Raw genomic sequence first — 15724 nt, 5'->3', positions numbered from 1 at the left:
TGTTTTTGACTCATTTTATCACATTTTTCAGTCTTCCACTTTACTTACTGCTGAATTTTTACACTGAATTATCTTGTAAGCTTTTCAAATAATTTTATACTTTTACTCTTGTTTCTCTTTCTGTAGTTTTGGTGCTGCTTCCTATTCAGGAGGGCGAAGAGTTCATCCTGCTTTAATTTTAAATTTTACCTTAATTATAACCAAATTATTTCATAGTTTAGTATTATTTTAGTTAATGGGGAATCCAACAATGAAATGAATAAGTGGCTGAAAACTTTGTATAAATAATAACCTGTTTACTTTGTAGACCTGCTCAGAGGTTCCAGTTGGTAGCATTTGTTTGCATTTACTCCTTAATCACTGTTCTGCTTAAACACAAACAGCTGTGCAGATTGCTGCCGACTTTGATCCACATTTAGGATACCATTTGGGACTACATAAACACGAAATACATATTGCAGTATTTCCCTTGCCTTTGGCACGAATTTTAAATACAAATCCCCCTAGATAAAAATACTTAACGATTCATAAACTAAACGTTTACTGGGCTAAATGAATTGCAGCCCTGTTTTGAATTAAGAAATCCGTGCTAAAATCTTTCCACATGTCAGTCTTCAACAGTATTACCCTGAATTACACCTTAGGCACAAAATGTGACTGCCCAACATTTCCTAACTGTGCATGTAACCGTGAAGAAAAGTAGTCTCTAAAATTCCCTTAGGGACGACTTAGTGAACCTGGTGAATTACTCGGAAACTAAGCCTGTGGAGCGGGCTAGGGGTTGGACTGCGGCCCCACGCCCCTCTCTCCACCTCCCCGCTCTCTGCTCCCAATGCTTGAGTGGCTGACGGGAATCAGGCAGTGGGCGGGGCTTCTGGGCCCTCCAGTGCGGAGTCACTTCCAGGTTCTGCGAGCGCTTCCGGGTCGTCGACCTATCTCTGCGCGCTCTGCGGCGGCCGGAGAGGAGGTCGGGAAAGTAGCTACCTCCTGTTGGGCTCCTGACGGTGCCGCTTCTGTCTTCTCCGCGGCGGGAAGCGCCTTTTCCACAGGTATTGAGTCACCCCCTACAGCAGGGATTGCGTTGGGTCTTTTGCGAGGGCCTTTTCCGCTCGGGGTCGGCCCGTTACCGACTTCGCTGCCGCGCTGGCCTTGCGGCGGTGCCCCAGGATGGGAAGGGAAGGGAGGCGGCCGGGAGACGCTTGCGTCCTGTGGCGGGAGGCTTGTTGTCTGCTGGGCGCCAGCTGAACGGTCCTGGAGGAGGTCGTGAGCCCAGCACCGTATTTTTAGCCAGGCGGATGTCTTAAAGCATCTTAGGGTGATTTTTCCCCCTGGAATATCGGGGGAATTCCTTAAGTGTACTATTCTTGTGTTTCTTCCCTTGTTTAAAGTCTGCCTTTCCCACCTCGTGTGAACTCTGACACGAATGAATTTACACTGAATGGTTTGCTCAAGAAAGACTATCAGGTTACTTTCGAACGTGAGTCTTCTAATTTAATTTTGTAAACTGCGAAATGAAGTAGTACTAAATTTGTGGCTGGTACCATATCTAAAAGAACGGAGCATTTCACAAGGAATTTTTAGAAATCTGGGATTATTAAAGCAAGTAACTTCAACAAACATTTAAATAAGTTATAGGTATTTTTAAAATTATTTTTACTGAGTTATAGTTGACTTACAATATATTAGTTTTACGTGTAGGACATAATGATTAAATTATTTGTCAAAAGGATCCCTACAATATGTCTAGGTAACATTCATCACCAGTCAAAAAATGTTTTTTCTTATGGTGAGGGCTTGTAAGATCTACTCTCTTAGCAACTTTCAAATATGCAATACAGTATTATTAACTGTAGTCTCCATGCTGTACGTTACATTTCCATGACTTTTTTATTTTGTATTTGGAAGTTTGTACCTTTTGATCCCCTTCACCCATCCTTCCCCCAACCCCCAATCTTATCTTCTATCTGTGAGCCTAGTTTTTTTTTAGATTCCACATGTAAGTGAGATCACGTGATACTTGTTTTTCTGTAACTTACCTCACTTCGCGTTATGCGCTCGAAGGCCATCAGCATTGTCCCAAATGGCAAGATCAGCTTTTTTAATGTATGAATAATATTCCATTATGTGTATATGTAGGTGTGTGTATTTGTGTGTATAGTGTGCGTGTGTGTGTATACACACACACCTCCACATCTTTATCCATTCATCATCGATAGACACTTAGGCTGTTGTAAATAATGCTTCAGTGAAAAAAAAAGTGTGTATATCTTTTTGGCTTAGTGTTTTCTTTTTCCTCACATAAATACCCAAAAGTGGAAATGCTGAAATACATGACAGTTGTGTTTGATTTTTTTTGACCAACCTCTGTACTGTTCTCCATATTGGCTGCACCAATTTACGTTCCCACCAACAATGCACAAGGTCTCCCTTTTCTCCCCATCCTCACCAATACTTGTTATTTCTTGTCTGTTTGATAATAGCCATTCTAATGTGTATGAAGTGATATCTCATTGTAGTTTTGATTTGCATTACCCTGATGATTAGTGATGATTATCTTTTCATACACCTGTTGGCCACCTGGATGTCTTTGGAAAAATGTCTTTTCTGATACTCTGTCATTTTTGAATTGGGTGGCTTGCTTTTTTCCTGTTTGAGCTGTTTATATCTTTTGGATATTAAAATCCCTGATCAGATACATGATATGCAAGTATTTTCTCCCAGTCTGAAGGTTACCTTGTCATTTAGGGATTTTTTGTTGTCTTTTATATCTAATTATATATATTATATCATTTTGAAATGCTTTACTGTATTTGTATATGTTCATTGTTCTCAACATTTCAGTTAAGGTGTCCTGATCAGCTCAGTTTAATATTTAACTCATATATTATGTATTTTTAGCATATATGTAAACATACATATATGTATACATATATACATGTATTATAAAGTCAATTTTTAAAGTATTTTAAATTTCTATTTTATATCAACTGCATTTTTTTTGACCCCCATTACCAGTTTCTCCAATCCTCCACTCTTCACCCCTGGCAACCACCAATCTGTCTCTGTGAGCTTGGGGGGGTTTTTAGTTTGTTGTAAACATTTCACATGTAAGGCAGATGATTTGGTATTTGTCTTTTTCTCTGACTTATTTCATTTAGTGTAATTCCCTTGAGGTCCACTCATGCCGTAACACTTTGCAAGATTTCTTTTTTTAAGTTGGAATAATAAACCACTGTGTATATATGTCAGTGTCTTTATCCAGACATCCATCAGTGGACTCTTAGGTTGTTTTCATATCTTGGCTATTGTAAATAGTTCTACAGTGAATGTGGGGGTGCATATATCTTTTCCAGTTAGTGTTTTCATTTTTTTGTAATAAATATCCAAAAGTGGATTGCTGGATCATTTGGTGTTCTTTTTTAGTTTTTTGAGGAACCTCCATACTGTTTTACATAGTGGCTGCACCAGTGTACCTTCCTGACAGCAGTGCACAAGGCTTCCCTTTAATCCACATCCTCACCAACACTTAACTGTTTCCTAACATTTTCATAGTAGCAGTTCTAACAAGTGTGAGGTGATATCTCATTGCGGTTTTTTTCCAAGCAAAAATAACACTTTATTGACATATTATTACCAGTATAGTTGACATGTTGACGTATTATTACCAAAATAGTAAAATATATGATGATATATAACATATATTGGCAATATAACAATACAAAGGATGGATTTTTTTTTTAATTGAAGTATAGTCAGTTTACAGTGTGTCAACTCCAGTGTAATGTTTCAGTCATGGATATACATACATATATTCGTTTTCATTTTTTTTCATTAAAGGTTACTACAGGATATTGAAATAGTTCCCTGTGCTATACAGAAGAAACCTGCTGTTTATCTGTTTGTATTTAGTTATTATTTGCAGATCTCAAATTCCCAATTTATCCCTTCACACCTCATTTTCCCCCGGTAACCATAAGTTTGTTTTCTCTCTCTGAGTCTGTTTCTGTCTTATAGATAAGTTCATTAGTGGCTTGTTTTTCTTTTTTTGGATTCCACATATGAGTGACATCATTGGTATTTTTCTTTCTCTCTGGTTTACTTCACTTAGAATGACAATCATCTCCATGTCCATCCATGTTGCTGCAAATGGCATTATTTTATTATTTTTTATGGCTTAGTAGTAGTCCATTATATAAATACACAAGAACTGCTTTACCCAGTCATCTGTCAGTGGGCATTTAGGTTGTTTCCATGTCTTGGCTATTGTAAATAGTGCTGCTGTGAACATTGAGGTTCATGTATCTTTGAATTAAGGTTCCCTCAATATATGCTCAGGAGTGGGATTGCTGAATCATGTGGTAAGTGTATTTTCAGTCTTTTGATGAATCTGTATACTGTTTTCCATAATGGCTGCACCAAACTGCATTCCCACCAACTTTGTAGGAGGGTTCCCTTTTCTCTGCAGCCTCTCTGGCATTTATCATTTGTGGACTTTTGAATGATGCCCATTCTGACTGGTGTAAGTTAATACCTCATTGTAGCTTTGATTTGCATTTCTCTGATAATTAGCAATATTGAGCATTTTTTCATGTGCTTATTTGCCATCTGTCTGTCTTCATTGAAGAATTTCTTGTTTTTGTCTTCTGCCCATTTTTGGATTGGGTTGTTTGTTTTTTTCTTATTAAGTTGTATGAGATGTTTATATATTCTGGAAATTAAGCCCTTGTCAGACTCATCTTTTGCATCCATTCTGTATGTATCCATCCCATTCTGTATGTTGTCTTTTTCTTTTGCTTATGGTTTCCTTTGCTGTGTAAAAGCTTACAAGTTTAATTAGATCCCATTTGATTTTTTGGTTTTTGGGGGGGTTTTTGCTTCTATTTCTGTTGCCTGAGTAAACTGCCTTGGGAGAACATTGCGAGGATTTATGTCTGAAAATATTTTGCCTATGTTGTCCTCCAGGATGTTTGCAGTGTCTTATCTTATATTTAAGTCTTTAAGCCATTATGAGTTTATTTTTTAGTATGCTGTGAGAGTGTTGTAACGTCATTGACTTACATATGGCTGTCCAGCTGTCCCAGTGCCACTTGCTGAAGGGACTGTCTTTTCTGCATTGTATATTCTTGCTCTCTTTGTTGTAGATTAATTCACCATAAGTGGGTGGGTTTATTTCTGGACTTTCCTGTTCCATTGATCTATGTGTCTGTTTTTGTGCCAGTACCATACTATTTTGATGACTGTAGCTTTGTAATATAGTATGAAGTCAGGGACCATGATTCCACCAGCTCTGTTCTTTGTCAAGATTGTTTTGGCTATCAGGGTTTTTGTGTGTCCATATAAATTTTAACATTTATTTGCTTCAGCTCTTTGAGAAATGTTATTGGTAATTTGATCAGGAGTGTATTGAATCTGTATATTTCCTTGGGTAGTATGACCATTTTAACAATATTGATTCTTCCAATCCAAAAACATGGTATATCTTTCTTTCCATTTGTTTGTATCATGTTCAGTTTCCTTTATCAGTGTCTTATAGTTTTCAAAGCACAGGTCTTTTGCCTCCTTGGGTAGGTTTATTCCTGGGTATTTTATTCTTTTTGGTGTGATGGTAAATGGTATTGTTCCCTTACTTTCTTTTTCTGTTATTTAGTTGTTTTAGTGTATAGAAATGCAGCTGACTTCTAAATATTAGTTTTGTATCCTGTATTTTACCAAATTCATTGATGAGTTCTAGTAGTTTTCTGGTCACTTCTTTAGGGTTTTCTATGTATAGTGTCATATTATTTGCAGACAATGACAGTTTAACTTCTTCGTTTCCAATTTGGATTCCTTTCATTTCTTTTTCTTCTCTCTTTGCTGTGGCTAAGACTTCCAAAACTATGTTGAATAAATGTGGCAAGAGTGGACATCCTTGTCTTGTTCCTGATCTAAGAGGAAGTGCTTTTTGGCTTTTCCCTGTTAAGTGTGATATTAGCTTGTATATGGCCTTTATTTTGTTAAGGTATGTTCCGTCTTTTCTCATGTTCTGGAGAGTTTCTATCATAAATGGATGTTGAATTTTATCAAAAGCTTTTTCTGCATATACTGAGATGATCATACGGTTTTTATTTGTGAATTTGTTAATGTGGTGAATCACATAGATTGGTTTGCAGATATTGAAAAATCCCTGTATCTCTGGGATAAATCCCACTTGATCATGGTGTATGGTCCTTTTAATGCATTCTTGCTCGTATTTTGATTAGGATTTTTGTATCTATATTCATAAGTAATATTTGCCTGTAATTTTCTTTTTGTGTGATATCTTTGTTATTGGGGGGGGGTTTTGGTATCAAGGTGATGATGGCCTCGTAGAACGAGTTTGGAAGTGTTCCTTTCTCTGCAGTTTTTTGGAATAGTTTAAGAAGGATTGGTGTTAAGCTTTCTGTAAATGTTTGGTAGAATTCATCTAATAAGCCGTCTGGTCTTAGACTTTTGTTAGTCAGGAGTTTTTAAATTACTGATTCAATTTCAGTGCTAGTAATTGGTCAGTTCACGTTATCAGTTTTTTCCTGGTTCTATCTTGCCAAATTGTACCTTTCTAAGAAATAATCCATTTTTTCTACATTGACCTTTTTGTTGGCATATAATTGCTCATAGTAGCCTCTTACGATCTCTTGTATTTCTGTATTGTCAGTTGTAACTTCTCCTTATTCATTTCTGATCTTATTAATTAGGCCCTCCTTTTTTTTCGAGTCAGACTAAAGGTTTATCAATTTTTTATCTTTTCAGAGAACCAGCTTTTAGTTTCATTGATCATTTCTATTGTTTTTTTAGTCTGTATTTCATTTATTTCTGGTGTAGTCTTTATGGGTTCTTTTCTTTCTGGTAACTTTGGATTTTGTTTGTTCTTCTTTCTCTAGCTGCTTTAGGTGTAAGTTTAGATTTTTATTTGAGATTTTTCTTGTTTCCTGAGGTAAGCTTGTATTGCTATAAACTTCCCTCTGAGAACTGCTTTTTCTGCATCTGAGACGTTTTGAATCATTGTGTTTTTGTTTTCATTTGTCTCAGATTTCCTCTTTGATTTCTTCAGTTATCTATTGGTTGTTTTTTTCTTAATATTTCATTGTTGTATTATTTAATTGGGGGGGGGAGTAATTACATTTATTTATATTTTTTAGAGGAGGTACTGGGGATTGAACCCAGGACCTCATGCATGCTAAACATGGACTCTACCACTTGAGCTATTCCCTCCTCCCTGCATTGTTTGTTTAGTAGCATATTGTTTAGCCTCCACATGTTTCCAGTTTTTGCAGCTTTTTTTCTTGTAGTTGATTTCTAACCTTATAGCATTGTGGTCAGAAAAGATGCTTGGTACGACTTCAGTTTTCTTAAAGTTGCTGAGGCTAGCTTTGTGATCAGCATGTGGTCAGTTCTGGAGAATGTTGTGTGTGCACTTGAGAAGAATGTGTATTCTGTTGCTTTCAGAGAGAATGCTCTATAGATAACAGTCAAGTCCATCTGGTCTAATGCATTATTTAGGGCCTGTGTTTCCTTACTGATTTTGTCTGGATGATCTCTCCACTGATGTAAGTGGAGTATTAAGGTCCCCCATTATTATTGTGTTATTGTCGATTTCTCCTTGTTGTCTCTTAACAATTGCATTATATGTTGAGGTGCTCCTATGTTGAGTGCATATATATTTACAGTTGTTATATTCTCTTCTTGGATTGATCCTTAAAGCATTATGTAATGTCCGTCTTTGTTTTTTGTAACAGTCTATCTTAAAATCTGTTATCTGTAATATAAGTATTGGTACCCCAGCTTTCTTTAGGTTTCCATTTGCATGGAATATTTTTTTCCATCCCCTTACTTTCAACCTGCATGTGTCTCTAGCTCTTGTAGACAGCATATATATGAGTCTTGTTTTTGTATCCATATAGCCAGTCTGTGTCTTTTGGAGTCAGATGCACTACTGTTGCACCACGAGGTCAGCCAGTCCTATGTCTTTTGGTTGGAGTGTTCAATCCATCTACATTTAATGTAGATATCGATACGTATGTTCTTATTGCCATTTTGTTAATTATTTTGGGTTAGTTTTTGTAGGGTTGTTTTTTTTTTCTATTTTCTATTTTCTTGTGCTTTGATGACTAGAGAAGTTCCTTTAACATTTGTTGTAAAGCTGGTTCGGAGGTGCAGAATTCTTTTAGCCTTGATATATCTGAAACTTTTGACTTCTCCCTCAAATCTGAATGAGAGCCTTGCTGAATAGAGTATTCTTAGTAGTAAGTTTTTCACTTTCATCACTTAAATATATTGTGCCACTCCCTTCTGGCCTGAAGAGTTTGTGCTGAAAAATCAGCTGATAACCTTATGGGAGTTCCCTTGTATGTTACTTGTTGCTTTTCTCTTGCTGATTTTAGTATTTTCTCCTTATCATTAATTTTTGTCAGTTTGATTACTGTGTGCCTTGTTGTGTTCGTCTTTGGGTTGATCTTGTCAGGACCTCTCTGCTTCCTGGACTTGGGTGACTGTTTCCTTTCACAAGTTAAGTTTTTGGTTATTATCTCTTCAAAAATTTTCTCAGGTTCTTTCTCTTCTCTTCCTGGGACCCTTATAATGCAGATATTAGTGTGCTTCATGTTGTCCGAAAGTTCTCTTAAACTATCATCATTTTCATTCTTTTTTCTTGGTTCTACAGTGGTGATTTCTACTACTCTGTCTTCTAGCTCCCTGATCTATTCTTCTGCCTCATTTAGTCTATTCTTGGTTCCTTCTACTGTGTTATTCATTTCAGTAATTTTATTCTTCAACTCTGGGTATTCTTTGTATTTTCCAGCTCTTTGCTGAAAACTTCAGTTTGCATCTATACTTCTCTTGAGTTCTCTGAACATCTTCACCATCATTACTCTAAACTCTTTCTTGGATAAACTGCCTATCTCATCACTTATTTCTTTTTCTTGGATTTTTATCTTGTGCCTTGGCCTGGGAGATACTCCTTTACTGCCTCATGTTGTCTATCTTTCTGTTTTTTAGGTAGGTTAGTTACTTGCTCAGCCTTGGAGAGGTGGCCCTCTGTGGGAGACGTCCTTTGCGTCCCAGCAGTACACTCCTCTCTTATCACCCGAGGGCCAGGGTCCAGCGTAGAGTCTGGCCTGTGTTTGTGGATTCCTTCCACAGGCTTTGGGATTATTGTTTTCTCATTTCTGGTATCTGCCCCCTGGTGGATGAGGCTGGACTAGAGGCTTATGCAGGGTTCCTGGCAGGAGGAGCTGGTGCCTGCCCACTGCTGGGTGAAGCTTGGTCCTGGACCTCTGGTGGGTAAGGGTGTGTCCAGAGGCTTTTGTGGCTCAGGAAGTCTGCTGATGGGGGGGCTGTGTTCCCACCCAGTGTGTTGTTTGGCCTGAGGCTTCCCAGCCCTTAAGCCTACAGGCTGTTGGGTGGGGCTGGGTCTTGGTGCTAATGATCCAATCAAGATCCCAGCCTCCAGGAAAGCTCATGTGGATGGGCACTCTGGGAACATCCGACATCAGCTTTTATGTCCCCTGGGTAAGGCGCAGCCATCCCCTACATCCCCAGGAGAACTTCCAAAACCAGCAGGCACGTCTGGCCCAGGTTCCTATGAAATCACCATCTCTGCCTTTGGCCCTGGTGTACCTGAGATTCTGTGTACACATCCCCAGAGAATGAAGTCCCTGTTTCCCCCAGTCCCGTGGGGCTCCCGAAGTTAAGCCCCCAGTGGCCTACAAAACCATATGTCCTGGGGTCTCCTCCTCCTGGGCTGGGGCGCCTGACTTGGGGCTCAGAACTCTCACTCCTGTGGGAGGGCCTTTGTGAATTAATTGTTCTTTAGCTTGTGGGTCACCCACCTTGGGGGTATGAGGCTTAGTTATATCACAAGCACGCCCTTCCTGACAGCCCACTGTTTTTCCCTCTCTGTTTCTAGTGAAGATCTTTTTTGCTAGGCTCCAGTCTTTTTTCTTAATGGCTTCTCAGCAGGCGGCTGTGGTTTTGTTGTAATCGAGAGGAGAGGCGAACTTGTGGTCTAACTACTCCCCCATCTTGACTGAAAATCCTCCAAGAGTCGGAGGTTTTCATTGCTTTAGTTCTCTCAGGAAAGTAGAAAAGTTACAATAAATGCATCTAAGTATAATATAATTTGATATTAGCATTTTGACTTATCACCAAGTTTATTCACTAAAAAATACTTTTTTATACCATTCAGTAATAAGATTAGTAGTGGTGTTGTTGTTGTTGTTATTGTTATTATTATTTAAGCTGGTACATGAAACAACCTGGATAAATTTCTAAAACATTTTAAAGAGAAGACACACACACACAAAAGAATACATATTGTAAGACTTTATTTACATAAAATTCAAGAATAGACATAACTGATATTTGATGAGAGAAACGAGAATAGTTATTATCTGCTTTTTTTTTTTTTAAGGTAAGCACTGGAAGTATAAATTTGCAAGTCAGTAGCAGATAAAAGTGTTTAAAGCCGGAAGCCTGGATGAGGTAAGTGAGGGAGGAAAGCATATAGAGAAGACAGAAGTCAAATTGCTGAGGAGCAGCCAATAAAAGGAAATAAGGAACAGTAGTAGCCAGTGAGGCAGGGGAGAAAACGGAGTGTGAGGTCCCAAAAGCCAAAGAAAAGGCTTCAGGAAGGCAGAAGCGATCTGATGCTCACAAGCTGATGTGTAATGTGAAGACTGGTAACGCACCATTATTTTTGCTGAGTTTGACCGGATGATTACTCCTTGAATCTCTCTCTCTTGTCCAGCTCTAAACTGACGGTGCCGTGAGGTCAGGGATCTTACATGTAACGTGTAGTAGAAGCTCAGCATTTGTCGAATCTTTTCTGCTGCCACTCCCTTGGGGCCCTCATCCCTCAAATATGCCTAATCTTGCAAGCACGTTCTTCACATCGCTGCCTGTTTGTCTGATGTTTCCAGGCTTGAATGCTTCGGGGGCTCCCAATTACCTGCTCTGTATAACCCTGGCACCGCTCCTGATGAACAAAGCCATCCTTGTCATCTTTTTCAGCCTCGTGTCCTACTACTTCCTGTCCATACTCACACCCAAAACAGGAACAATTTATAGTTCTTGCTACCAAGTGTATTAGTTCTTACTTCTATGGATATACTTATTCTGGCTTTTTCAGCCTAAGATGACTTTCCCCCTGCGCTTGGGCAGAGTCTACCTTGAAGAATCAGGAAGCTTTTGTGAGCCAACCCATTCATCAGCAGGCAGCCGCCACAGGACACCGTGCGTCTCTCTTATCACAGTTCTTAGTCTCTAACTTTTTTATAGGCATAGGCGTGTTACCTTCTCTAAAGTATAAATTTTTTAGGGTCAGCAGTTATTTTTATTCCTCATCCTCTCCATGGTACCTATCACAGTGCTGTCTTCTTGGTAGGCACGCAAGTGTGAGCAAAGATTGGATCAGTGGCTGGACAGTAAGAAAGAAAGTGGTACATAGTTCTAGAACTAGGTCAAAATGTAGACATTTGAAAGAAATGGCAAAGATGTATGCTTTAATATATATCTATACTTTGTGTAAGGATGAAAAATGTATGTCAAAGTAACTGGAAAAATACAAACATCATTTTTAATTGTTTCTTGTAATTCCTACATTACATAGTAACTTACAATGTTTTCCTTTATTTTAAAATACTTTTAATATTACGTTTTTAGAACATCAATGCAAGCCTGAATAAGAAAAAGAATTTATCCCTCCTGAGCCATGGCCTATCAGTTGTACAGGAATACCACTTTGGGAAACAGTCTTCAGGAGAGCCTCGATGAGCTCATACAGGTGGGAGACTAAAAATCAACACTTCCTATAGATGGTCCATAGTAATTCTTGTTATACCCCATCTCCCAGGCAAAGAGATACACTGACCCAGCAAGTCAGTCATTCAGGTGAATAACCTCAGCTTGCTGTGATTATACCATCCTTGCTGTGGGATATGAAATATAATGAGTGTGGAGTTAGCTGATTTTCAAAGATGGTTGTTGGTTTTCAAAGAATTATGACATTTGATGTAGCTTTACAATAATTTTGGATGCGTTAACATAAGTCTTTAGCTTTTAATAAGTTTTGAATTTACATTCTAATTTTAGAAAAATTAACCTTTTTATGTAAATCTGTCGTCTAACAATGTATTAACGTTTATTGTCATATACAGTTTGAGCTTTGATGAGATTCATTAGATTTTTTAAAACATGATTGGTCCTAGGTTTCTTATTTAAAAGAAGCTTTTTTCCTTTAAGTTACTGAATACCTCTTTACAGACACGCTGAAGGAGTGGTAGACAGAGTTGTCTAAGGAATTCCAATCTAGCGGCTCTGGGTAACCTCAGTTATGTCTTAGGTACTACCTAAAAGTACTATGTAATTACTACCCAATGGTCTGTCTGGTTCTTCCCTAAGGACTTACCATTCTTTCTTCTTCTTGCAGTCTCAGCAGATTACTCCTCAACTTGCCCTTCAAGTTCTGCTTCAGTTTGATAAGGCTATTAATTCAGCGTTGGCACAGCGGGTGAGGAACAGAGTGAATTTCAGGGTAAGGACACTGTTTTAAGGGAGGAAGGTTGCATCAATGGGGATGGGGGGGGGGGGGAGGAAGGACCTGTTCCCTCCCTTGCCAGGAGTGGAATTTCCTATAATCCAGATCAAAAGTTGCTCACCCAAGTATGATTTTTTTTAACCCATGTACATTTTTGGTTCTTTCTAACTGCTTTTAGGCATATAAATTTCTTTTATCAACTTCTATGTTTCATACCTGAATATGTGTGTATGTGGGTATCACATTATGACTGTATTCAGATGCTTCTGTCACACTCTTCAAGTTAGCTTTTCATGTTCAGATACATCTTTAAAATAAGACGGACGATAATACTGTACTTCAGCTGAGGTAAGTCACAGGATTATATTTAATGTTTCCAGGACTGCCCTGCTTGTGCACAAAGTCTGTACATAGAAATTCACATGAACTTTCATAATGTAGCCACATGAGGGCAGTAGAAATACACAAATGTCCATTCTACTTCAGCTTTCAGTGCTGAAAATAGATTTTAACTCTTCCCTGAGAAAGTTTATGATTTTTTTTTCTTCAAATGATAGGATGAAAATTAAGGGAAAGCTGAAGCTAATAATACTATTTTAAGAATTATGTATTTGGTTTCTTATAATTGCCTGGAGAAAAATGTGACAGCATAAAATGAATTTTCATGATTTCTCTAAATATTTTGTTTTAAAGGGCTCTCTAAACACATACCGATTCTGCGATAACGTGTGGACTTTTGTATTGAATGATGTTGAATTCAGAGAGGTGACAGAACTCATTAAAGTGGATAAAGTGAAAATTGTAGCCTGTGATGGTAAAAGTAAGTGCTTAACTAAGTGCTGTGAAAGCAGAGCTACTTGAAATCTTGTCTTCATGAATCTTTAGAAAATTGTCATCCAAAGTTGGGGGAAACGGCCTATGATCCACACCCAGAGAGCTGGATTCTCTCAGCAAGATTCTGAATAATAGCCTTTTACTGACTTAACGTATAAATTTCATGACACACAGATTATGTCCACAGGTTGAACTGGATCGGGGGGGGGCTGGGGGGAGCACTTTCATAAGCTTTTCTTCCCTATTTCAGTTGCAGAGTCAAAGTGCTTACTTTTTTTCAAGAAAGTAGTTAACCTCAGCAGTTCTGTGGTTTCTGTGTTGCTGGCTACCTTATACATTTTATATTGCAGACCTAGGAACTTGTGCGGGTCCTTAAATGTTTCAAAACTGGAGATAACGTATCACCTTTTAATATTTTGCTGTATGCCTTTCCTGTCTTTATATATATTTATATATATATACACAAACATATATTCTGTGTATATATATATATATATTTGTTCTCACATTAAGTCATTAACTAGTCTCTTAAGCCTGATTTTTCATAGCTACCTAAAATTATGCCTTTAGCCCTTTTGAAAGAAACTTTACACTTAGATGACTTTTTGAGGATCAGATACTTTGTTCCTTGCTGTAACAGCAAAAAAGATCTGTAGGCTTTTTTTTTTTTTTTTAACAGTTTCTAGATTACAAATGATAATATTTCTCTGTCAGATAATGTATACTTCTTTTCATGCCTTATAATTTAGGCTAATAGCATCCTCATAACCCTTAGTAAAATCTGAGCATCACTGTATAATTTCTAGACTTCTATCAAAATGAGTTAATGATGTAGCCCAGTACTCTTCATAAAACTTTTGTACTGATGGAAATGTTCTCCGTCTAGTCTCTCCAACAGCCACAACTGGCTATTAAGCACTTCAGATTTCCCAGTTGCCCTAAAACATTTCGGCTTATAATTTTTATTTTATTGTATTAGTTACCTTTACATAGCCACGTGCGGCTAGCCAGTGGCCGCCGTGCTGGCCAGCACAGATGCAGACTGCTGGAGTCTCTGTTTCAGTCACTTGAAACATACAGCCGTGAACCAAAAAGTGGGTAAGACCCCTGAGCAAACTGTATATCAAAATATGTATTTCACTTACCAGAGCGCCAGCGTGCTGGTCCCTAGAATATATTTCTGTTGCTTAAAAATAGAAGACCGCATCCCTTGAAGTCTGAACAGACAAAGTACACAGCAGTGCGCCTGCCCCACCTGCAGCACAGCGGGGTGACTGAGCATCGAAGAGAAAACTGTGGCATGCTCGCAAACAGCTTAGACTGTGCGCTGAACACTCTGTGTCAGTAGAGAAGACTACAGTCAATCATTAAAATACAAACGGTTGTGGTATTTAGTGGTAGAAGTTTACCTAAGTAATACCTTTCCTAAGCAGTCAGATAAATGCAGCAGTACAATGAGATAAGCCTGTTTTTCCTAAAAATCAGCTTCCTTAAAAGTCAGTTGCTAATATAGATGCAGAGAAAAAGTTGTTATAGTGCCTAGAATTTAGGTTTGTTCCTCACAAGGAATTAAATAACAATTCTCTTCTGATTATATGTTTGTTACAGTCCTTCGTGGTTTTGCAGTTTGACATAGTAGAAGACCTAAAAAAATTAAGTAGCAGTTATATGAACCGAATGTAATACAAGTTGATTTTTCTCGCAGATAAATATGGAGGGCCAACGCTAACCTTCCTTTCCAACCTTGTCTCCCCTACTTCCCCATCCTGCTCACCAGCACCACCATTAGTTCTTGTTTTGCTTTTTAAAGATTTTCTCAAAATATTTAAATCTTTCTCTCCTCTGTTTCCCAGATACTGGCTCCAATACTACAGAATGAATAGAAAAAAATGGCTTTTTTTAATGCCATCTTCTGTTATTGCTCACCGCTTTTTGAAGAGAAGCATAGAAGAGACTTTTTTTTAATTTATTCTAGCATTGGAGAGATGACTACACTGTGCTGTACTATGTGAGAGTTCCAGTAGAGAGAAGCTTGTAACGCTGCACCCTCTTACCTCACCTTTATTATACAGCATGAAGAAGCAGGCCATTTTTTTTTTAAGACAAATCAAACATTGTTTCCTTCGTAAGACTATTCTTTAATAAACTCCTTTTAAACCTCAATGTGAGTAAATAACTGCTAGGGCTAGTAAAGCTAGCAGTATGAAGACTGTAGCCTTGCAAGGGAAATCAGAAAATGTGTTCGCTTCAGTAAAGTCAAGTTAGTTTTATCAGTTGTAACTTTCAGTGATAAAAGCATTAAGGGGGGGGGGGGGGCAAAACCAAACTCTGGATTGGAACTTT

General features: G+C 38.1%; 1 protein-coding gene across 2 annotated transcripts; it reads left to right on the top strand.

The window, feature by feature from the left end:
• Positions 1–892: 892 nt before the first annotated feature.
• On the top strand, positions 893–15544 carry GTF2A2 (general transcription factor IIA subunit 2). Of its 2 annotated transcripts, XM_010969434.3 has the most exons (6): positions 896–1049; positions 10424–10494; positions 11674–11794; positions 12440–12544; positions 13241–13367; positions 15235–15544. In XM_010969434.3, the coding sequence occupies exons 3-6, from the start codon at positions 11723–11725 to the stop codon at positions 15258–15260; spliced, it is 330 nt and encodes a 109-aa protein (XP_010967736.1). In that variant the 5' UTR covers positions 896–1049; positions 10424–10494; positions 11674–11722; the 3' UTR covers positions 15261–15544. The 2 variants fall into 2 exon arrangements, with proteins under 2 accessions (XP_010967737.1, XP_010967736.1); XM_010969435.3 differs by lacking the exon at positions 10424–10494 and having other exon boundaries at positions 893–1049.
• Positions 15545–15724: the final 180 nt, after the last annotated feature.

The sequence above is a fragment of the Camelus bactrianus genome, chromosome 6 (assembly GCF_048773025.1).
Source record: "Camelus bactrianus isolate YW-2024 breed Bactrian camel chromosome 6, ASM4877302v1, whole genome shotgun sequence".
In the NCBI taxonomy this organism is placed as follows: Eukaryota; Metazoa; Chordata; class Mammalia; order Artiodactyla; family Camelidae; genus Camelus; species Camelus bactrianus.
This window is presented reverse-complemented; position numbering and strand designations above follow the sequence as displayed.

Coding starts and splice junctions, on each gene's coding strand:
- GTF2A2 (XM_010969435.3), top strand. CDS start 11,723: ATGGCCTATCAGTTGTACAGGAATACCACTTTGGGAAACAGTCTTCAG. Junction 11,795..12,439: donor GCCTCGATGAGCTCATACAG/GTGGGAGACTAA, acceptor TTCTTCTTGCAG/TCTCAGCAGATTACTCCTCA. Junction 12,545..13,240: donor GGAACAGAGTGAATTTCAGG/GTAAGGACACTG, acceptor TTTGTTTTAAAG/GGCTCTCTAAACACATACCG.